Consider the following 25,463-nt stretch of genomic DNA (forward strand, 5'->3'; position numbering starts at 1 on the left):
AATTCATTAACATAAACAAAGTGTAGCAGGACTGGTTGGCATCTCAACCAGTTAATTGCCCAACCTATCACCTGTAAGGGAGGATGGTACAAATAGGGGTGCTGTAGTGTCTCCCTCCCTCTCTTCCTCCCTCCCTTCTTTGCGTGTCTGCTGTCGAGAGGACTTCCTGTTCTGTTGACCCGTATGAGGAAGTATGTGGTCGGGCGCAAGACCTCTATCATATCAATTGTGAGTATGCCTAATCCCAGCGCGTGCAACATGGGAGTTTGACTGATATGGCTCCTGCTCCAGGGATCACTCAGATTCTGGCTTATCTGGCGTAACACACGGTGTTCTGCAGTTCTGGGTGGTCATCTGTTCTCAGACACGGTATGCCCAGCCTGTTGCTTCCTCTCCACTCATTTTATTTAAAAGTTAATTGTTTGGTGTCTCCTCTTCCTTTTTAGACTGAGGAAGGGGTTTATCATACCCCTGAAGGAGACTGCTGTTTTGCCTGTGTTGGGATCCTGCTTTTGCATCGTCTGTCTTCTGCTGTCTCCGTTATCGCTCCTGCCTTTTGTGGGGGTGCGGCGTCTGATCTTACGAGCGGCTCTGCCTCCGCTGGTTGCTGGTGTGTCCCGCAGAGGGAACTTGAACGAAGAGGATTTGGACCTGATCGCTTCCGCTGTTTTCCTGGCTGCTTGGAGCGTCTCCTATCGCTAACATTTTAGGAGTGCTGTGTGTGTGCATGCGTGCGTGAGTGGGTGTGTGTAGTGTGTGTGTAGGGATTAAGGCTGTAGCCAATGTGAGGGACCTCACTCTTCCCTTGTTGACTGTTTTCCTTTGTTTACTTTTACAGGCAGAGAGCTGCTGGTGGAGGTGGCCACGTTGGGTTCCAGTTGGGCTGCTGTGGTTGCATGCTTGGAGTTCTTCACTTTTCGTCTGATCAGTTGCACGAGTGCCTGGGGTGATTTTGGTTTAGTTTTTCTTTAGTTTGGAGTTCCATCTCCCCATAGGGATTCGGCACCTCCGCAGTAGCCTCAGCCTGCCCTCTTTTTATAATTATTTTCTTGCCACTTTGGCCTCTTAATAAGTAGCTTTTAGCATTTTTAGTAGTTTTTATTGTTTGTGAATAAAATTGTTTCCATTGGGGAATGGATTAGGGTTAGGGTTATATGTTGAGAACACGCTGACAAACATGGGAAAGAGGATCCATAGAATTGCCCAAATGTTTAATTGCTTCTACGTATTTAGATTTTTAGAATGCTTTTAGTGTTTTCTCCTCAAGTTGTCATGTTCTGTGGTATTCTTTTGACCCACAACATGCAGAATCAGAGACGGGAACAGGGAGGTAAGAAAATAAATAATTTATTTTTAGAATGGAGAACTCAAAGCACTGCTCAGACTAATGCAGGATGTGCCAGGATGTTCTAAAGGAGAGACAAAGGTTAATATCCGTGAGAGATGATGGGATGCATAACTGAAGGTTTAGGCTTACGGTAAGGAGGTGGCTAGAGGGCATGCGAAGGAGCACTGGTTGGTCTATGAAGATGGGTTGCAAAGGGGTCTTGATGAAGACGAGGTCCAGAGTTCCTGTGTGGTGAGCTTGAAAGGGTAGGCGGTAGGGGCGTAGTGGAGAGCGTACAGCCAGGGGTTGGAGCTGAATGAAGTGGAGCTGATGAGAAGTTCTTGGAGATGGCTGGAGGAGATGGTTCCTTGAAGGGATAAGAGGAAGGATTAATCTTGGTCCTAGTCTGTTAGAAATCTGCTTCACTAAAACATTTCTTAGTCTAAATCTTAATCTTAGCTTGACAATAAATCTTTAATCTGGCTTGAACTACCCAGGTTGAATAATCATCCGGCAAGAGTGTTCTTCTTCTTCTTCTTCCTTTCCGATTTAAATGGCGGGTGGCAACCAACTTAACGTGCATTACCGCCACCTACTGTGCAGGAGTGTGAGTCAGAGCGAGGAGAGAAAAAAAAATATATATATATATATATAGAAAAATAATAAAAAACTAAATTCTACTAAATACCTTAATTTTCCTAAGAAACTCCAGCACCAACTTATAATTGGACCCACTGCCATTCAACAACGTTCTCAAATTCCAAATGCCACATCCTTTATCTTTCAACCTATCTATAAATTCACCCCTAATTACATCAAACTTACTACAAAAACACAAAACATGTTCTACCGTTTCCTGTTCTGTCCCACAATCACAAAAACCTGTTTGATGTTTTCCCAAAATATGCAAAGTGCTGTTCAATCCCGAATGTCCTAATCTCAATCTCGTTATTATTGTTTGTTCCCTATTATGTAACTCCTTAAACGACCTTTTACCTACTACGTTCTGTATATTAAATAAATGTCGGCCCTTTTTATCCCTTACCCACATGTCCTGCCATTCATTCATAATTCTATCCTTAATCATTGACTTCACTTCGTTACTGCTAAAAGGGATCGGTTTCACTACTTCTAACTTTACTGCTTGCTTTGCGTAATAATCTGCTAATTCATTACCTTCTATCCCCCTGTGCGCCGGTACCCACATAAATCTTATTTCAATCCCTAAGGCACACAACCGAAATAGGCATTCAAATATTTCTAGAAAAATATCAACTCTATTTTCATTACTTTTTGGAATCGTGTCAGCCGCTGCTTCAATAAGTACTTTCCTAAACGTCTGTTCCACCTCTTCAACACAATTTCCCATTTGCACCTTAACTTGATTCTCTTCACAAATACATCTAAATTCTTCCCAATTTGCCCTTCTAAACACCCACCGTTCCTCCCTAACTTCAGCAGTCAAATCCTTAAAGCCCCCAATCTTAATTAAAATCGGATAATGGTCACTGCCCATCAAAGTGTCCTGGACCTCCCATTCACTTTTCCCAGCCAATGCACTACAAGTTAAAGTAAGGTCTATCGCCGACGTAATACCCGAGTTGACATCCATTCTTGTTCCTCGTCCATCATTCAAACATACCAAATTCATCTCATCCATTAATTCCTCAATCACCTCCCCATTTAAATCTGTTTTCTTTCCTCCCCACACTGTGTTATGTGCATTAAAGTCACCACACACCAATACATTCTTACAACGAAATTCTAGCAACATTTTCATGCCATTCAGTTCTAGTTTCTTACATGGATTATAATAATTCACTACATACAAATTCCCACTATCTGTAAATATTTCTATTCCAACGAACTCTTCACCCTTCCCCATTTTGACAACTCTATACCTTAAACCATTCCTGACAAAAGTTGCACATCCACCCCCTTTCCCAATTTCCCTATCCTTCCTAATTATATCGTACGATAACAATTTAAAATCTATATTGGTATGCAACCACGTCTCCTGAATACAGATCACATCAGGTGTTTCAGTAAGACCTTCAATCCATTTCTTCAATTCCTGTCCATTCGCAATCAAACTCCTTGCATTCCATTGCATTATCAATACCATTTAACCCGACCCTCCACCATCTGAAGTCGACTGAGTACTCAAGTTTTGTCTGATTTCTTCCCAAGACAACTCGCTCAAGTTAAAATGATGGGCAGCTGCTTTAACAACAATTTGGATTCTTTCAGTCTTAGACTTTGACTCCATTGTAGCATTAATAACCCCTGCAACGAAAGTAACAAGTTTTTTCAAATTGATCCAAACTCGGTCCCCTCCCTCCCTTCTCACTTCTTCAGTGTCCGTTTTCTCCCCCTCCGATACGAACACCTGTTCTTGCCCTTCAGTCCGTCCAACCATTTTCACTGCCTCTGCATAGGAAATCTTATTTGTGACTTTCGCCCGTTGAATATTCATCTCTGCTTTCATTCTGTGACACCCAGCATAAGCAGCGCTATGCTCACCACCACAGTTACAACATTTGGGCTTCAGTTTATTACCACAGTCCTCAAATCCGTGATCCTCCCCACATCTGGGACACCTCTTCTTACCCTTACAGACATTGGCCACATGTCCGAATCTCTGACATTTGTAACATCTGATTGGCTTCGGAACGAACTCCCTCACCGAATACGATAAACATCCCAAAAAGACTCGATAGGGCAGAACCTCTCCCTCAAACCTCACTACGACCACTTCAAGTTCTTTTTTGACGCCATCCCGAAAGACGCTTAGTCGTCTCACTTCTAGAACCTTAGCTCCCCTTATATTAGCTTTGAGGTCATCCACTGACAACTCAACAGGAATTCCCCAAATCACTCCCTGTGGACCTTGGCCTCCAGACCCCACCTTACACACACTGACAACCCTATGCTTCCCAACATCCTTCATTTTCCGAGCCTTCTCCCTCTGTTCCTCCGACTGACACACCAGCAACAAGTTCCCATCCCTCAGCACTTTCGCCAGTTTAATATCTCCCACTTGATTCTTCAAAATAGTTGTCAGCTTAACCGGACTGATACTGTGCACACCATTTCCCTCACCGAATCTCAGAATAATCTTATATTCCAAGCCCACATCGTTAGTATCTTCACACGGATTCACCTTCTTTTGTTTCTTCATCATACCTTCATCTGACACATATCCTCTCTTGCCTCTCAACGACTCCCGACCAAAGCACGCTTCAATGCGAACTTCACTCTCGCTCTCTTCCATTTCTCCCCACTCCTTCCCATTTCCTGCACAGCCGTGCCTACCCGCCATACCTTGACCAACTTCTCATTCGCTTAGCTCCTTCTGTGGTTTCCTGTTCTCCAGCAGCCTTCTCCTACCTGAACCTTCCTACTGCCCACTCGGTCTTCCGGCAAGAGTGTTGAGGAAGTCAGCTCCTTAAATACACCCTTGAGGATGATTGGAGATGAGCTGCAGCTGGCTGTTGCTCCTGCTCTCCAGACACGCCCACCTGCAGACTCTTAGACCTAAAAACATGGTGAGAATAAAAACAGCCTGTGACACAAGTGAAGTTTAGTGCATGCTTCAGAGGCTAAAGCATCTTTTAGAAAACAATGCAGCAAATTTTCTATGACGCTGAGCCGGCATCAGGGAGCCTTGCGTCGTTTAGAAGTCGTCAGAATGTGGCAGTAATTTGGTGTTTTACAAAAAATTAAGCCTTTACGGTATAAAGGGGGAATGGTTGCCACAGACTTCCATTCATCTTGGACATAACTTGCTTTTCATTACAATCGAATCCGCACTCATTAAGATTTTTAACAAGCCGCTCCTAAAGGTGTCTGTCCCCCACAGTCCCCGTGCAGCCTCTGGTGATCTGAGCTCCAGCTCTAACAGAGAGAAGGTCCTGGAGCTCTGCGTCGCTCCTGTTTATCATCTTAGCTGGTTCTGTTTACAAAATAAAACGTATGCCCTTCTTTACTTTCATTTTCAGTATAGTTGCAACTTCCCGCGTGATCAGGACACCTCCCTTTGTTACACCAAGGTGTAATGTGCAATCACAAGTTCAGCGTCGCAGTAAAATTACTACCAGGCATGGCAGCACAAACACGGCAAAATCTCTGCATCGCCATGCCGCCACTGCACGTTCATAAGACACACTGTGGCGGCAGTACCGCGCTGATTGGTCGGCTCAGTGTGTCTTCTAAAAAGGGCTTAAAGTATGCTCAAATGGTCAACAAGAACCTCAAAGAGCTAAAATGATACAATTCTTTTCCACTTCCTGTGACTCGTTTAATTCTTGGTAATTACCACAAAGGAAAGGTTTAGGTATGTACCAGATCTATGAAAACATCCGTCAGAATGAGGTCTGGTCAGCTGTCGTTAGTGGACAAAAGAAAAGTCCTTCTGGAAAAACTTACAACTCTTCAACTGACGTGTTTCTGAAACCACAACTGAGCCCCGACTTCCCGAGCCGCAGAACGTTCAGCCTTTAAAGGCACGGGTCCGCCCTCCTTCACCAGCAGATATTTTTAATTTCTCAGAAGGCTGGTAATGTTTGCCATAAGCATACTCTCACCACGGGCTACATCTGGGCTGCCTGTGATTTCTATAATTATTTCCTTGCGAACATGAGCACTCGCTGCTAAAAACCAAAGAAAAAACCCAAAAGCTAAGATATAAACAACATATGGAAACCTTATGTGCTACGACTTACCGTTCTGCTTTTCTGCTATTTCAAGTATGCAGAAAACATGGCACGACTACAAAACCCAACTTTAAAGAGAAAGAGCGAGTCAGATCAAGTCTGAAAGTCCGAAAGACAACGAGCCATTCAAGTGCTTTAAATGTTCCAATCCGTATTTGTCACTGTTTTATAAATACTGATCCTCAGATTAATGTGGCTAAATGTATAAATGTGTCATCCTATTATTGCTGTAATATTAAAACATAATCGCTGCTCTAATCCTAATTAAGCTCCTGTGTGTTTTGATTCCACTGCACATTTTGAATTCTAGAGAAAAGCGTTTCACAAAGATGATGATATATATTCATCCTCGTGAGCTCACCACAGAGACATTCTGTTCTAAGTTTGTCTCTTCAGGAATGTAGAAACGTTTGGATCAACTCCAAAGTGTTATTAAATAGCGCATTTATTATCTTTCTTATTCATTTTTGAAAACATAAATATGCATAAATAGATCTACATTTTGAGTAGAAAACTCTGCTTTTGGCATTTGAGTGAAAGAAAGCATTTACAAGTAAATTCTACTAGTTGATCTAAAAAAACCAACTTCAGAAAAGAGTAAATATAGTCATTAATATTTCCATGGTAGCACGCACACACACTCATGCATACACACACATGCACACACACACACGCACGCACACACACACACACACACACACACACACACACACACACACACACATGCACACATGCACACAATCACACACACACACACACACACACACACACACACACACACACACACATACACACACACACACACACACACACACACACACACACGCACACACACACACACACACAGCTGACCTATCTTATCATACAGATGTACCATCACCTCTCCACAACATCGTACACAACTGAACTGACAAAGTTAAAACAGTTTTCAGACCCTACCCCCCTCCTTTCTACAGGTGAACAAGTCCGCGTTTCACAGCTGAACATTCACAGAGCTAAACTTCTTTTGACCTTTCACCCCCACCCAAAAGGTTTGTTATTTCTTATCGTAGGTGGAGACTTCCAGACTTAGAGGTTAAAAGATGAGGAGGATTACACAACCCAGTACATCATCTTCAGATGAAAACAAAAACTCAGCTGAATGAAAAACATCTTTTTAATCATAAACAGTTAAAGATGGTACTCATCAGCATGTGAGCAGCACATCTGATTGGCTGTTTCCTTCTCTGTGGACATCACCTCAGCTGCTCATTGTTGTCCACTCAGATTGTTGTTACCATGAAGTGATTTTTAGAAATGCATGCAGTAGATTGCATTATTTCTTGGGCTACACATATGTTTTGATGTAAATATGTATACCTTTACCATACCTTTAGAGATGATGATACTCAGGTTTAGTAAAGAAATCAAATGTGACTGTTGTGTTGGAGCAAATGCGAATTGTTTCTACTGAATCAGTGCAGTCTTTCTACATGGATAAACTCTGATATTCTTATGGGCTCGACACACGGGAGGCGACATCGCCTCTCCTCCCTTCATTTTCAATGAGACTTGCACGACAAAGTGATAATCGGGGTCTCCCTCCTACTGAGGGAAACGCGAAAAACGTGCGTGTGAAATTTTGCGCTCGTGCATGTGTCGTGCACAGGCGACCCAGCGACGCGATCCCAGAAAGTTGAAATATTTTCAACTTTTCATCGCTGTCACTCGGACGAGGACCAATCAACGGAGGTTTCATTCACTGACCAATGAGCGGACAGGATGTCCGGTACATCTCCGAGCAAACATGGAGGAGAACTTGATACTTGCTGTGATGGATTTCCCAGAACTGTACAATATTTCTACCAAAGAATATAGAGAAATTCACAAAAAGGTCGTGGCATGGGAAATTGTTGGTGCCAGAATTAACACATCAGGTAAGTGTACTTTACAAACGCAAAACGTTTTTGTAAAATGTTTGTCACCTTGTGAAACATCATATTTACTGCTTATTTTTTTTCACTCTCAACCACTTAAATAACCTTACTTCCCTCCAACCTGACACAGCCAATCAAAACATCGGAAGATTCGATTTCACCATAGAACAGAACGTGTCGACGGCTTTGCCGCTGGCCACTACTACGGGTCGCCTCCCATGTGTCAGGTAATAAAAGTGACAGTAACGAATTTCACTGATCGCGGCCATTTGTCGCCTCCCGTGTATCGAGCCCTTGCATCATAGGTCGTTCCTTTTTGAAAAATTGATTTGGTATTGTTAATAAAATGAAACAACTGTATGTGTGTCTTTAGCGAGGATTTGGTTATTTTTAACATCTGCAAAAAGGGGAGTTTACAGAATGTGAAGACAAATGTTGACGTGTTGTCAATGTGTTTTCACTTTAAACGTCCCTCTTGGTATTCTTTTAATGATACAGGATCAAACAGCTGCTCTAATCCTATAAGAGCCATGGAGAATGTGCATGTAAATGTGCAGTTCCTTTAAATGCTCTTGTTGCTCATTTAGAATTTTGCAGCAACTTCTTTGTTTTGCTTTCAATTATTGCCACCAGTTCCTTTTCCAGTGATTGAGCAGCTGTTTTGAGTCAGAGAGGTGCGACAGAGTCAGTGAATGCTGCAGCACAAAGCCACAGAGAGGAGCTAGTAGGTGAAGCCGACTAGAAACACAAGATTCAATTCAATTCTGAACCCGCTTGTCCACGCAGGGTCACGGTGGGTGTGTGTGTGTGGGGGGGGGGGGGGGGGGGGATGGCTATCTCCAGCGGTCAATGGGCAAACAGGCGGGGTACACCCTGGACAGAGAGCCAGTCCATCGCAGGGCAACACAGAGACACACAGGTCAAATATTCATGCACACACAAACACACTCACACCTAAGGACAATTTGGACAGACCAATCAACCTAACAGTCATGTTTTTGGGCTGTGGGAGGAAGCCGGAGTACCCTGTGAGAACCCACGCATGCACAGGGAGAACATGCAAACTCCATGCAGAAAGATCCCAGGCCGGAAAGCGAACCCAGGACCTTCTTGCTGCAAGGCAACAGCTCCAACCACTGCGCCACTGCGCAGCTATATCAATTCAATTCAATTAAAGTTTATTTATATAGCACCAAATCACGGCAAGAGTCGTCTCAAGGCACTTCACATAATAAACATTCCATACAGGTCAATTCATTAAGCCAATCACAAAAAAAGTTTCCTATTTAAGGAACCTAGCAAATTGCATCGAGTGTTATTGACGCTACAGCAATCCTCAAGCTAAGTAAGCATGCAGGGACAGTGGAGAGGAAAACTCCCTTTTAACAGGAAGAAACCTCCAGAGGATCCTGGCTCAGTATAAGCAGCCATCCTCCACGACTCACTGGGGATCGAGAAGACAGAGCAGACACACACACACACACACACACACACACACACACACACACACACACACACACACACACACACACACACACACACACACACACACACCAAGTAATATTTCTATGGTTACAATGTGATTTCTTAGTAAATATTCTATTTGGTGAGAGATAAACTTTATTGTTTTTATCCTAATGAATCTATAATTAAACGGGTAAACTAGTAGTAGCACATTCAGTGTCAAAGAAAGTAAAATATTATTATCAGGAGAGGGAGAATTTTTAAATGGTTTACAACCTTGTTCAAAATGATGGCCCCTTCCATGAGGCTACCACAGCTCAGCAGAACATCATTGTAGCTTCTTCTGAGGAGAAAAACGCTTAGAGAAAAAATAAAGTTAACAGCTGAAATTGCAGAAAATAATACAGTTAAAGAGCAGTTTGTATAAGAAAGTAGTAGTGTGTGGAAAGTGGTCAGTGTGTACAGTGTGTCCTCCAGCAGTCTAAGCCTATAGCAGCATAACTACAGAGATTACTCTGGATAACCTAGCCTTTTAGATGGAGGCATGTTGGAGGCAGGGCAAGGGAGAGTCGTCTTTACTGACTGTACACTCCACCTCCCTCTACTCCCCCACTTGCCCAGATCTAGGCTAACATCAGATTTTACCCATAGGCCCTATCAAATAAAAATGTTTTAAGCCTAGTCTTAAAAGTAGACAAGGTGTCTGCCTCATGGACTAAAGCTGGGAGTTGGCTCCACAAGAGAAAAGCCTGATAACTAAAAGATCTGCCTCCCATTCTATTTTTAGATATTCTGGGAACCACCAGTAAACCTGCAGTCTGAGAGCGAAGTGCTCGGTTAGGAACATATGGAAAAATCAGGTCACTGATGTATGATGGAGCTTGACTGACCAAGCAATTTCCTTTTCTGAATATCTGGTCCAAAAATAAGAATTTCAATCTTGTCTTGATTTAAAAGCAAAAAGATTTGAGTCATCCAATGTTTTATGTCTTCAAGACAAGCCTGTAATCTAACTAAATGATTAGGTTTATCAGTGTTAATGGATTGATATAACTGAGTATTGTCAACATAACAGTGGAAGTCTATCCCATGCTGTCTAATGATTTTACCAATTGGGAGCATATATATAGTAAAAAGAATTGGTCCAAGCACTGAACCCTGTGGTACTCCACAAGTAACCATGGAGTATGAAGATTTGTCATGTTCAATTCAATTCAATTCAATTTTATTTATATAGCGCCAAATCACAACAAGAGTCATCTCAAGGCACTTCACATAATACACATTCCAATTCAGGTCAGTTCATTGTGCCAATCAGCAAAAATGTTTCCTAAAAAAGGAACCCAGCAAATTGCATCGAGTCAAGTAATTTATGTTTACAAAATGGTATCTATCAGACAGGGAGGATTTAAACCAGCCTAGTGCTGTTCCTTTGATCCCTACAACATGTTCAACCTTTCTAAAAGAACATTGTGATCAACTGTGTCAAAAGCAGCACTGAGATCTAACAAGACTAGAACAGACACAAGATTCTTATCTGAGGCCATGAGAATATCATTTGTAACTCTCACTAACGCAGTTTCAGTGCTGTGATACTCTCTAAAACCAGACTGAAATTCCTCAAACAGATCATTAGTGTTTAAATGCTCACATACTTGGATGGCCACTATTTTCTCAAGGACTTCGGATAAAAATGGAAGGTTAGAAATTGGTCTATAATTCGTTGGGTCATCTGGATCCAGAGAAGGCTTCTTAAGTAAAGGTTTCATTACAGCAACCTTAAAATCCTGTGGTACATATCCATTTACTAAGGATAGATTGATTATATCTAGAATGGGGGCAGTAACCCAAGGAAATGCATCTTTAAATAATTTGGTTGGGATTGGATCCAAAATGCAAGTTGAAGGTTTAGATGAAGCTAATATTTTTGATAACTCTGAAAGCTCAACTGGATCAAAACAGTTCAAACACAGATGAGGTTCTACAGTCACCTCTGATGCTGCCTCACTTACTGAGGAAGAAGAAATCGCATTAGGGAGGATGCTAATGATTTTGTTTCTAATAGAATTAATTTTACTTGGGAAAAATCCCATAAAGTCGTTGCTGCTGAGGGCTAAGGGAATAGATGGTTCCGAGCTATGATTCTGTGTAAGTTTGACAACTGTACTGAAAAGAAATTTTGGATTATTCTTATTCTCTTCAATTAGCGATGAAAAATAAGCAGTTCTAGCTTGTTGAAGTTTATTTTTATAAAACACAAGACCATTTTTCCAGGATAAGTAGGACTCCTCCTGGTGTGTAGAGTGCCATGTTTTCTCCAGTTTTCCAGAGTTTTGTTTAAAGTTCATAAATGAGAATTAAACCAGGGAGCCAACTTCCTGTCCCTAATTACCCTCTTTTTTAAAGGGGCAACATCATCTAATGCCACAAGTAAAGAGGAAAAAACATTATGAACTAAAGTATGAATTTGTGAAGGGCTAGAAATAAAAATATTGCCCTGTGCTACGTTCCTCTGAGATGCTGGAGATAGTACAGATGGACCAGTAGATTTAAAAGATGCAACAGCGTTGTCAGATAGAGACCGACTACAGTGAAATTTACTTTCATGTCTCGAGAACTCAGTTATAAAAAACTCGAAGGCTACCAAAAAGTGGTCCGAGAGGACTGGATTATGTGGATATATCGTTATTTCCTCACACTCTACGCCATACGTCAGCACATCGTCTAATGTATGATGGCAGGAGTGGGTGGAGCTATGTATTCTTTGGGGAAAACCAATTGAGCCTAAGATATTACTAAAGGCTACATTGAGGCTATCATTTTTAATGTCCACACGAATGTTAAAATCCCCCACTACAATGACCTTATCAGTATATAGCACCAAAAAAAAAAAAGTATTTAGCACCAAGTCAGATAAAAAATCAGAGATCTGATCCAAAAACTCAGAGTAAGGGCCTGGTGGACGAAATAAAACTACAAACAAGAGTGGTTTTACAGTTTTGCAATATGGATTAGGAAAACTAAGAATAGGATGTTCAAAAGAACTGTAACTATTAATTGGTAAGGGATTGATTAATAGGTCTGAATGAAAAATGGTTGCTCCTCCTCCTCCCCGCCCTGTACTTCGAGCAATATTATTATTTAAATCATTAAAAGGAGTCGACTCATTTAAACTAACATAGTCCTCTTGCTGCAGCCAGGATTCTGTGAGAGAGAACAAATAAATCTGATTGTCACAAATCAAGTCATTAACTAACAAAGTCTTCGAAAAAATAGACCTAATGTTCAATAACCCACATTTTGTTTGTCTAGTTTTCTGCTCAGTTGAATTTGTTCTAATGTTTATGAGATTTCCATGATTTGCTTTATTAAGCCTGATATTTAATCTGTGTGATTTTGGCCGTGGGCAGGACACTGTCTCAATTGGTGGGTGGGTAACACTGCCGATGCTGCATGTGGGTGTGTAAAACTACAACTCTGCTTCCTGGTCTGGACCCTGGGTTGTCATGGAGGACTAATAAAAGTGACCATGTTCCTAGAAAGAAGAGCTGCTCCATCCAAAGAGGGATGGATGCCGTCTCTTTGCATCAGATCAGGAATTCCCCCACAAGTTTTCCAATTATCAATGTAGCCCACGTTGTTTTAAGGATACCACCTAGACAACCAGCTGTTCAAAGACAGCGTGCGGCTAAACATGTCGTCACTGATCCGATCAGGCAGGGGGCCAGAGAAAATCCGACATTGTTTTGGCAAACTTACACACCGAAGCAACATTGATTTCAGTGACCTGCGATTGGCGTAACCGGATGTCGTTACCGCCAGCGTGAATAACAATCTTACTGTGTTTATGCTTATCCTTAACCAGCAAATTCAGGTAAAATTTAATGTCGCCCGCTCTGGCCCCAGGTAAACATTTAACTATGGTTGCTGGAGTATCTAATGCCATGTTTCTGACTATGGAGCTGCCAATGATCTGAGTCGGCTTGTCAGTGGGTGCGTCACTGAGCGGGGAAAATCTGAGACGTGGACGGGTTGGTGGTGTCCCACGGGCTGGGTTCTATGCTTCCTGTGTTCCGTCACCCAGCCGGCCTGAGGTCCTGGCTGCTCGGGTTCTGCTGGAGGACTGCTACGGGGTGGTTCTGAGCTAGTTAGCCCAGCGCAAGCTAAGTAGCTACGACTATCTACGGGCTTTTTAACAGTGCGAAGCCGGGCCTCCAATTCCGACACCCTCGCCTCCAAAGCTACAAAAATGCTACATTTATTACACGTACCATTATCACTGAAGGAGGCAGAGGAGTAACTAAACATCTGACACAGAGAGCAAGAGATAGGAGACGGAGAAGCAGAGACAAAAGTAGCCATAGCCATGCTGAGGCTAAGCTAACTGGACGTGCAACTCGTTCAACACCAAATAAACTGCGTGCAAACTCAAATGGTTCCCTAAAAGCTAGGAGAACAACATAAAATGTGTGTTTTTGCGTGCTTATGTGCTGCAATAACTCAGACATATCTTAGTACAGAGAAATTGAATTAATTTTAGCAAGCCACAAACACCGAACCGCTATATAGTGCAACACTGAAAACGAGAAACACCTTACCGCAGATACTGCCACCTACAGGACCACACAAGATTTGTGTTTATATTTGGAAGAATGTGTAATTGTGTTGTAACATATTTTACTCCTTTGGGTGACAAAAACAGATAAAGAATGCAATGTAAATTAAAATATGGATGTTTTTGAGTGAATGTTACCTTGATTCCTAGATTTTTACAGTATATTTTGTGTTTTAGCTTCACGTCTACATTTTTTCCACACAAAGAAACGTTCTACTTTTATCATCACCTTCAAGAGTCCAGACAGTGAACTGAACTCTCAGTCACCATCATATGTGTGTGTGTGTGTGTGTGTGTGTGTGTGTGTGTGTGTGTGTGTGTGTGTGTGTGTGTGTGTGTGTGTGTGTGTGTGTGTGTGTGCGTGTGTGTGTGCGTGTGTGCTTTTGTAAGAGTTTGCATTCTCTCCAGCACAGAAACGTTTTATGCACCCCAACACAATTTAATTTAGTCTAATCTCAGCCCCTCCACTGGGATTGCAACATATAATTAAACTTTATGGAACTGCCCTGCAGCTCTCATGGAGCAGTAGATTGTCTCACACACACCAACTCACAAGGATGCAGAATCATTTGTGTTGACGCATAATCAAATCATTATATAGCTTATGATTTAAATTTCAACACCTAAAATAAATATTGACACATCTTTTGCAGGGGCATATTTAGGACTGAAGAAGATCCGGGGCTTAACACACACGCGCACGCACACACTCACACACACGTGACACGCAGTAGTCAAAATCATATATATTTGTCTTGTACCACATAATTTTTAATCTGAAGCTACATATTAAGCATATTCAGGGCAGAGTATTGTTCCTGTTAGTGTTTAGTGTGAGATGATAGTAAATATTCCCTTTCTTTCTCCAACAACTTTACCTGATAGTAAGCTAACTTTAGGCAAACCAGCATCACAACAAATTTCAAATAAGACTCACAAATCTGAGTCAGCACCAGTCTCATTAAAGCTGGGGTTCTGTCGCGGTACTTTTTGTCTAAAAAACGTCCTTATGTCCATCTTCACTCATGCGTTTCAGGCAGAGTTTAGAAGAAGCCGGCTGCTGAAGGGCTTCTTCTTCAGTGGTGGAGGCTCAGGCAGGCTGTATACAAACTACTGACAGCTGCTCCCTCTCTGTTGGACTTTGGTACTGCATGTTACTTCCGCGATTTAGATCCGGGGCTGTTCATAAAACATCTGGGGCTTCAGCCCAATTAAGTAGCCGGGCCTAACGCCGCCCCTGATCTTTTGAACATCCACAGCTGGAGGAGCAGGAGCCTCACGAATCTCCATCAGAGGGGGCGGATTTCATTGGTTTGATTCTTTGGGATATTGTATGACAGTGTGTGTGTGTGTGTGTGTGTGTGTGTGTGTGTGTGTGTGTGTGTGTGTGTGTGTGTGTGTGTGTGTGTGTGTGTGTGTGTGTGTGTGTGTGTAAAACATTCGCAGCTTTTGGAATGAGAATTTAATTAGAAAACAATTAATATTAAACCTGAAAAATCTTTAGGTTACTATCGTAACCCCGGTTCTCTGAGTAACATGAGTGAGATGTCTCACTATGGGATACGCCCCTCCGCAGATTCCTCAGAAGCACTTATCTCAATACGCCAATCCTGATTGGCCAGTGACCGTGACGTACGCGTCACCTGCTACTATAAGTAGCAAGCGTCCCCACGCACGCACTATTCAAGATAAACACCTCTTCTCACTTCGCCCAGCAAGAAGGGTTGTCTGGTGAGACATCTCACTCATGTTACTCAGAGAACCGGGGTTACGACTGTAACCTAAAGTTCTCTTTCTTAACATTCGTTTCGATGTCTCACTATGGGATATGGAGACTCCCGTATTGCCAGACAGCTTATCCAGCGATCACCAACCTACAGGGATACGTCCTGGCCCGCCAAAGACCCCACACTCAGAATCGTGTGAGTCATTGCAGGGACCGAAACATCAAGCTTATAGAAGCGTGCAAATGCAAGTGGAGAAGCCCAACGTGCTGCAGCACAAATCTCCTGGATTGACAGCCCCCGAAAAAGGGCCCAAGAAGCAGTCAAGCCCCTAGTAGAATGGGCCCTGAGCCCTACAGGTGCCTGAATGCCCTGACAGGAGTAAGCCATAGAAATAGCCTCCACAATCCAGTGGGAAAGCCGCTGCTTTGTGACGGGTTTCCCCTTACGAGGCCCACCCCATGACACAAAAAGCTGGTCCCCACTGCGAAGGCTCTCCGTCCGATTCACATACTCCTTGAGCGCGCGAATCGGACACAGCTTGTGCAACCGCTCCTCCTCAGGAGAGGAGAAGGGTGGCGGGTAGAAAGCTGTGAGGATAATAGGAGAAAAGGAGCCCACTACCTTAGGCACAAAGGCAGGGTTGGGCTTCAAGGACACCTTCATGTCACCGGGTGCAAACTGGGTGCAGGATGGGTGCACAGAGAGAGCCTGTAAGTCACTAACTCGCTTTGCAGATACCAAAGCCAGGAGTAGCACCACCTTAAGAGACAGGATCTTAAGGTCCAGGCCGTCCATAGGTTCAAATGGAGGCCCGGAGAGGGCCGACAGCACCAAGAACAGATCCCATGAGGGCACCAGGGGTCGAGACACATGGAGAAGCCTGCGCGCGCCCCTCATGAAGCTACACACCAGGGGGTGTTGACCTGCCCCTTTCTTCCCAAAACCCAAGTGTCGGGCGGAAATGGCTGCTAGGTACACTTTAATGGTGGAGAAAGCCTTCTTCCCATCCAACAAGTCTTGCAGGAAAGACAGAATGACGTTCACCGGGCATTGGAAGGGTGAGACCTCCCTGCCCTGACACCAGGCTTCAAACACCCTCCATTTACAGTCATATAGGGACCTAGTGGAGGGGGCCCTGGCATTCTGAATGGTTCGAATGACTGCCTGGGGCAGCTCTGCTGACACTAGCCCGCACCCCTCAGGGGCCAGGCCCACAGGGCCAGCCGTTCTGGATGAGGGTGGAAGATCGAGCCTCCCGCTTGGGACACCAGGTCCCTGCGAAGCGGCAGTTTCCAAGGTTGGCCCTCCATGAGCTGGAAAATGTCCGCCACCCAATGCATGGCCGGCCAGTATGGGGCCACCAGAATGAGAGTGTGGCGCTGGGTTCGTACCCTCAGCAAGGTGGGTGGTATCAGGGCCACTGGGGGAAAAGTGTAAAGCAGTCCCCGTGGCCAGTCGTGCGCCAGCGCGTCCACGCCGAGTGGAGCGTCTCGGTCGCACAGGGAGAAGAACAGTGGACACTGAGCATTCTCCTTGGAGGCAAAAAGATCCACCACGGCTGTGCCGAACCGGATCCAAATCTGTTCCACCACTGCTGGATGCAGGCTCCAATCCCCGTACAGGGGTGTCCCTCTGGACAACAGATCCGCCCCCCGATTCAGAACACCCGGGACGTGAGTGGCTCTGATTGAGAGGAGATGCCTGCTGCACCATAGGATCAGTCTGCGTGCCAGCGTGTGTAACCGCATGGAGCGCAGCCCCCCCTGGCGGATTATATAAGCCACAGTCGTGGTGTTGTCTGTTCTCACTAGGACATGATGGCCGGAGAGAAAAGGCAGGAAGCGCCTCAGGGCCAGAAAGACCGCGAGGAGTTCCAGATAATTTATGTGTGTCCCCCAGAGCTCTCTGCTCCACACACCCCTGACAGAGCGGCCCTCCAGGAGCCTCCCCCCCCCCCACACACAACCTGACAGGCTCGCATCTGTCGTGACCACTTTCCTCACGAGAACCAACCCCAAAGGCACCCCCTGTGCCAAGAGGGAGGGGTGACGCCAACAGCGGTGCGCCGCGACGCACGCTGCGACGCACGCTACAGAGACCGTCACCCTGCGCGCTCTGTGGCGCACTGGAGAGAGACCCAGAGAAGCCACCCAGCGTTGAAAATCTCTCATGTGTAGACGGCCGAGTGGTACCACTGAAATAGCCGACGTCATGAGACCCAAAAGCCTGAGGCATAACGCAAACCGCACCGAACTGTGTAGGCGGAAGCGTGCCAGGCAGCGCGAGAGCGCGCGGTGCCGAGGGACGGGCCGTGAACGCCCCTGAGTCCAGATTCAGACCAGGGCCCACTGCAGGGAGGGGCCCTGAGACAGCTTTGAATAAAAATGTTTTATTGTTGTTGTTTTTTCCCCCCAACTTACTTAATGTCTTAATAAACTTCCCTTTACCTGGATAAAGAGGTTAAGAAACAGAATTTCGCCTTAAAAATAATAACTGAATAATCTCTGAGGCATCTATCACCCCTTAAAAATGTGCAAAGTGGTTTAGTCCACACCAGCGGCCAGGGGCTGCACGGCTGCATGTACAGCTATGAGACATCACAGATGCCGACAGCCAGAGCTGGAGGCAGGAGAGTCAGTCATGTCTTTTCCCAAGAAAGGGAAATCTGGCTTCCAGAAAAGAAAAGAAAAGAAAAGAAGGAGAAAAAGTTAATTGAACAGAAGCAAGTAGAAGGAAGGTGAGAAGCAGCAGAACACAGTTTTAGCTGATATTAGCTAGCTCTCAGAAGCTGCATTCATGTTAGGTGTTCAGTGTTAAACGCCTTTAGTTTCACCATCAAGATCAAATATAAATTAATTAGTGTTATCAGTGAAAACACTAATTAATATATATATATTAATCAGAATTATTATCGCGGGCGGCCGCCGCGGACCTCGCAGTAAAAACAGGTTCACTCTGTGTGGATATTTCAGCTCCTTCCCAGTCATGGACCAGGACAAACGTGGTATCGATGGATTCGTGGTAATCTCAGGAATGTGAAGCTGCCACTGTTGTTCGTATAGCATGATGACACTGGTGTTAGAGGATTGTTATTGACTTGGTTAGATATTTTAAGCCTATTTTAAATTTCTTTATATTTGATCTTGAAAACGGACAATCTTATAATTTGGCTGATAATGCAGGGATTATAAAATTTAGAGTGCATTACATTCACAGAGAGAACCTGGTTTATTTCATGTCATATGTATTTAATATATCAATCAGCAAAGCTTAACATCATGAACCATGACAGACATGACTGAAGAGCAGATGAAGACATCATGCCAGGCACTGATGAGAAAATATTACAAGAATCTCACAGCTGAATTTGAGAATGAGATGCTACACCTGAGAACAATATATGGTGCCATATTTCCACACATTCGGTCTCCTCTTGAGCTGCTTAATGCCATCTACAGGATGCAATTACAGAGCATTTTTGGAGAAGTTTGTATTGGACTGAGGATTTTTTGCACACTACCTGTGACTGTTGCTGGGGGTGAACGGGCTTTTAGCAAACTGAAACTGGTGAAAAATTATTTGAGATCAACAATGTCCCAGGATAGACTGAACAGCCTAGCTCTTCTTTCTATTGAAAGCCAGTTAGCCAAAGGATTGCACTTTAAAGATCTCATAAGTGATTTTGCTAACATGAAGACCCGTCAGTGCATTTACTGGAAAATAAATTCCAGGAGTTTTGTTTGAACACATTGTTGGCAAATAAAAATAATTATATGTGAAATCTGGGCATTTCACTTTTATTATGCTGGCATTTGTATTTGCTCAATATAGAGGTTAAACTAAGATCATATTTACTATCTTGTCTTATAGCATGACAAAAAATGTGTAAGAGAGATATAAAGTAATTGAGCATGGGGGCCCACCTAGAAGACTTGTACCTAGGGCCCAGAATTTGGTGCTACGCCCCTGCCTAGAAAGGTTGTTTTCTGGGAGGGGAGCAAAGCGCTTTTCTGCCAGTTAATTCTGAAACCCAGACCACACAATTGATGGATCAAAACCAGCGTGTTTGACGCTGCCTCCTCTCTGGACCGTGCCAGCAGGAGCCAGTCGTCTAAATACGTGGCCAGCCGAATGCCCCTCCCTCTCAGAGGGGTGATCGCCGCCTCCGTACACCTGACAAACACCCTCGGGCTCAGCGAGAGGCCGAATGGGAGCACGGTGTATTCGTAACACACTCCCTGAAAGGCAAACCTCAGAAATTTCCTGTGTGGAGGGTACACGGGAATATGAAAGTATGCGTCCCTCAGGTCGATTGAGGTGAACCAGTCGTTCTGGTGAATCCGACGCAAAAGGGATGAGAGCGTGAGCATTTTGAATCTGTACTTTCTGAGGCATCGGTTCAGGGCCCTCAGATCCAGGATCGGGTGAATACCAGTCCCTCCTGTAACATGTTGACCTATTGTTCGCCCAGCCACTAGATGGCGTTGTGTTGTTGTAAGTCAGGAGAAAACCGACAGGAAGGATGTGAAAAGGTAAAATGAGGAAATAAAGTGGAATTGGGACGGAGTTCGGTGTGTGCGTGCATTTTATTAAGTCTGGTATCCAGAGAGGACAATACATGGTGTCAGAGTAGCGGTTTTATACGCAACCCCTCGCCGTCAGACAACGCAGACATGGAGGCTTACGGCGTTCCCACACCGCGCATGGATTGGGACTCTAGCAACCCACCCGAGGCATGGCGGCGCTTCAAGCAGCACGCCGAGCTAATGTTCGCTGGTCCTTTTCGGGAGAAAGAGGAGGCAGACAAATGCAGCTACCTTCTTCTATGGGTCGGTGAGAAAGGACGGGACGTCTACAACACGTGGACACTCACCGCAGATGACTCCAAAAAGCTTCAGACGTACTACGATAAGTACACCGATTACATCACACCGAAAGCGAACCCAATCTACGCCAGATATAAGTTCCATGAAAAGATGCAGGGTGAAAATGAGGCGTTTGAACAGTTTATTACAGAACTGAAACTGCTTGCTAAAGACTTTGGATACCCAAGTACAGATGAAATGGTCAGGGACCGCATCGTATTCGCCACTAACTCGCCACACGTCCGAGAAAAGCTACTCAGCCAAGGCGCAGAGCTCACGCTTGAGAAAGCTATAGATATAGCACGATCACACGAGCTAGCAAAGCAGCAGCTAAAATATATGGGCCATTCGAGGGGCCAGGAAACGGTGCATGCTATCGGCAGGAATCCACACAGACAAGAACATCAAACAAGAAGCGTGAAACCAAAGGAACACGCTAAAGTAATACTGAAAACGTGCAGCTATTGTGCTGGACAACACAATAATAAAGACATCTGCCCAGCAAAAGGAAAGCAATGTGCAAAATGCAAGAAAATGAACCATTTTGCAAGAGCATGCAGGTCAAAACTCCCTTCGCAGGCAAAAGCCCACCTCAAATCAGTACACTTTGTGAGAGAGAACATAGAAGTGACAAATGAGGACACAGATGAGGAGCAAGACTGTTTCTACATTGATAGCATCACAATAGAAAATGAAGGAAGAAACGATGAGCAAGCATATGCTGACATGCAACTTGGTTCTCCCCCACAGACAGTGAGGTTCAAGGTCGACACTGGGGCACAAGCGAACACAATTCCAGCCAACATGTTCCAGACGCTCTTCCCACATGTGACACTGAAGCCACATGTGACAGTGAAGTCACGCACAAGCTCACAGATTACGGGGGACACTCGCTCAGTGTGGAAGGAAAATGCCAGCTAAAATGCAAACACAAAGACAAAACTCGCACGTTGGAATTCCATGTTGTCAACACAAGCGCCCCACCTGTATTAGCAATGAAAGCCTGCCGTGACCTAAATCTGGTCAGGATCATGATGGCCGTGACGGAGGAAAGAGAAAAGACAACCAACAGTTCGCAGGCAATACTAGACGAGTACGCTGACGTGTTCAAAGGGATAGGAGAATTTCCTGGTGAATGCAGTTTCCATGTAAACCCAGAAGTCGCACCCACAGTCAGCCCACCTCGTCGAATTCCCATCGCTCTGCGAGCCCGACTCAAAGACGAGCTTGACAGCATGGAAAGGAATCAAATCATATGCAAGGTGACAGATCCTACGGACTGGGTGAATGCACTTGTTGTTGTGGAAAAACCCAAAACAGGCAGACTCCGAGTATGTCTGGACCCCAGACCCCTCAACAAGGCTATACAAAGGCCCCATTACCCTCTACCCACCTTGGAGGATGTCACCACAAAACTTGCTGGGGCCAAGTATTTCAGTGTTTTGGATGCCAGATCGGGCTACTGGGCCATTAAGCTAAGCCACGAATCATCTCTGTTAACCACATTTAATACTGTGTTTGGCAGGTACCGCTTCCTCAGGCTGCCCTTCGGCATAATCTCAGCCCAGGATCAGTTCCAACGACGCGTGGATGAGACCTACGAGGGCCTGAGGGGCGTGGCAGCCATTGTGGACGATGTGTTTGTAACCCAGAAGCTAGAACCTTAATGAGGTATTAACTAATTGGCTTACCAATATGATCCATCCTCAATTTAGATAAAATATAAAATATAAATTAAGGAAATTAACAATACTAATTAATAGATATCTAATTAACTAATAGATAATTTCATAATGAATTATTGGAAGGGTGAATAACTAAAATAACGAGTTTAATATTAAACATCGGTTAAAACAAGAATCTTGAACATCACTAACAGAAACAGAAGAGGAAAGCTGTATACTATTGGTCCAGGTGGGAATCTGAAATTTCATTGGCTGAGAGAAATAAGTCCCGCCTCCGCGAAATAAAACCGTGCGACGCAGCTGAGCGAGAGGAGAGACAAACGGCTGTGCAGCACGCAGATACAGAAAGCAAAGACTGAGCGGTTAGAGAGAGAGAGAGAGAGAAAAAAAACAACGGTCGAGGCCGTGAAGAACCCTGATTTGGGTGCCGCATAGATAGAGGGAGAGGCGGACTTGACTCCTTCTAATAAGAGCTAGGAACTTGGAACCAACGCGGTGAGTAAAGAAAAAAGAAGAGAAAAAGCTAACGATGCAACTTAAAAAAAAAAAGGAAACTTAAATAGCTTATCAAATTAATTCCATTCTTATAGATTTGTGTGGAGACGACAGAGTGAACCAATCCTCTGTAGGAGGGAACCGTTGGAGCGCGTTGGTGAGTGAATGAGATTAAATTCAGTAAATTATTAAATTCAAAAAGCTAATTACAGCAACCGAGGTGACAGCAGTGGGCTGCTAGACGTTAGATCCCAGGAGTTAACATCTCAAACTACCAGTTAACGGTGGTAGGGCATATAGGAGTTAACGGCTCAAACCGCCAGTTAACGGCGGTAGGGCATATGGGATTCCCAGGAGTTAACGGCTCAAACCGCCAGTTAATGGTGGTACGGCCTAGATGTACAAGGTCCTCAGGGGCGTTATAGCTAACGCCATAGAATTAGCAATGCGTCCCTTAACCAAACATTTAATAATAAAAAAAAATAGATAAATAAAAATAAATAAAAGCTAACTGATTAGGGAGGAATTATTTTACAAAGGTGGACCAAAGGACCAGAATTTATATTTTGTTGAATTTTGTTATAGAACATTTTATTTATTTATTTATTTATTTATTTATTTATTTATTTATTGTGTTACAGATATACAAGGTGTCACAATGCTGTATAGAAACACAACTAAATGTATCCTTGTTGTCATGAATGTATTTCTTGTTGAATAGTGTAGAGTAATAGAATCTAACTGAGCCTATTGAGCTGAACAATTGTTGTCATATGTAATTATATTTCCAGAGCTACTGAGAATTATTTTAATAGACAATCAAATTGATGTTATGTTAGTTGAACTGTGAACCCAAACATGATTGGCTATGCCAATAGAGTGAAGCATTTGTTTAAGTCTGTAAGACTTTATGCTGTGATGTGACGAGAAGGGTCGATGCCAACTCGCTAACAGTCCTGTTGTTTACAGGCTGGGTTTTTTTTTTCCTTGGGTTTGATCCCGACTCCTATGATCACTCACTTGGAACGAGAACTGGATTTCTTCCTGACGAGGGAGATGGCGAGCCTTAACCACTGAACGAACCAGGACATCTCAAGTAACTGAAGAGCAGACTGCTCTCTTCTGTGAACAATCTCAACGGTGCGGTAGGAAAAAATCGCACCACCGGACTCTGACTTTCACCCCAAGCGTGGGGATTTGACTTGACGCCGGCTGACTTGTGACTCATATGATCAAATCTCATACCGAGCATTTTACTATTGTCGATTGTTTTCATCTGTTTTTGTGTGTTATCTTTATGTGTTATATTTCCCATTATTATTAAAATTTAGTATATAAACCGTTTCATGCTATACCCGTGACTCCAGTCATTCTTAAACAACCTCCAATTCTCCCCGAACCTAATTATTGGCCCATTTGTTTATTTTTTCTTTTAATTATCTTATTGTATCCTGTAATCCGGTTACATAAAACTTGGCGAGCCAGCCAGGAGAATTGTAGAGTTGTTACCTTAGCTAACCATTGACTGACATCATAAGAGTGCCTGGAGGTCACAGTGGTTTGCCATTTTGGCATTATTGGTACTTTTGAGTGTTTTAAAATGGAAGTTGTGAAAACAGAAAAGGTCAAAGTTTCAAATGCTGTTTTAATCAGTGGGTTAACTGATACAGACCTTGATAACGAAGTCTTTGGGTTTATGGAAGGATTCGGACCAGTTAACAGGCGCATTAAGTTACCAAACTGTGATCAGATTATTGTGGAGTTTCAACATGAAGCCACTGTTAAGGAATTAAAGAAACAATGTTTACCCTATGACAAACCTTGTACTAGGAACCCAGATGTTTTCTTCCATATTCAAGACCTAGCCAGCGCGTACAGTCTAGAAACTAGCACATCTGCCACTGATGCCTATCTGTCAGAGCTCAGGGACATAGCTGCGCGTAGCAATCAATCATTTAAAGACCTTCTAATGGAGGAACTGGCAAAAATTGGGGAATCTTTAGGAAGGGATACCCATGCATCTGAACCAGTCACTGAACCAGAGCCAATGCTCCATAGTGACCAAGTTACATATTCCCTGCCTTTAACACCAGAAGTTAACTATATGAACAACTCAAAGGACAATTGTCCACCTACAGAGACTGGAAAACAAAACCCTTGCATTCCACCAAATCTTTTAAACACACCTGAGGTTCAGCGAGTTAGTGTGGAACACATTGTTAAAAGCAGTGAGGTTATCCCTCCGCCTACTTCACAATACAGACTAAAACCGTTCTCAGGGCGAGTTCCACACCCTTCTTTTGAAACTGACTATGATACTTGGCGTAGTAGTGTAGTGTTATGCATAAATGATCCTTCACTCACCAAGTCCCAAATTGTACGAAGAATCGTGGAGAGTCTGTCAGCCCCAGCAGCGAGCATCGTTAAAGCTCTTAGTCCAAAATCCGACCCGGAAACGTACCTTGAACATCTCGATTCAGCTTACGCAGCTGTCGAAGACGGCGACGAGCTCTTTGCTCGCTTCTTAAACACAAACCAGGACAGTGGTGAAAAACCTTCCGATTACTTTCAGAGGTTATACACCTTGTTAAACCTAGTTATTCAGAGGAATGGAATTTCCTCCAGTGATGCCGACCAGCAGCTGCTCAAGCAGT

At 43.9% G+C, this 25,463-nt stretch overlaps 1 protein-coding gene and 1 long non-coding RNA gene across 2 annotated transcripts; one reads left to right on the plus strand and one right to left on the minus strand.

The window, feature by feature from the left end:
• Positions 1–190: 190 nt before the first annotated feature.
• LOC139072142 (uncharacterized) lies at positions 191–6,306 on the plus strand. The gene is made up of 2 exons (XR_011521744.1): positions 191–369; positions 447–6,306. It is a non-coding gene; the product is annotated as an uncharacterized lncRNA (long non-coding RNA).
• A 9,411-nt stretch (positions 6,307–15,717) lies between these two features.
• On the minus strand, positions 15,718–20,439 carry LOC139070738 (uncharacterized). Its single transcript, XM_070553507.1, has 4 exons — positions 20,409–20,439; positions 20,148–20,238; positions 18,014–18,112; positions 15,718–17,889 (listed from the first exon to the last, which is right to left on the minus strand). Exons 1-4 carry the CDS (start codon positions 20,437–20,439, stop codon positions 15,912–15,914), a joined length of 2,199 nt encoding a protein of 732 aa, XP_070409608.1. The 3' UTR covers positions 15,718–15,911.
• Positions 20,440–25,463: the final 5,024 nt, after the last annotated feature.

The sequence above is a fragment of the Nothobranchius furzeri genome, chromosome 1 (genome assembly GCF_043380555.1).
Source record: "Nothobranchius furzeri strain GRZ-AD chromosome 1, NfurGRZ-RIMD1, whole genome shotgun sequence".
Lineage (NCBI taxonomy): Eukaryota > Metazoa > Chordata > Actinopteri > Cyprinodontiformes > Nothobranchiidae > Nothobranchius > Nothobranchius furzeri.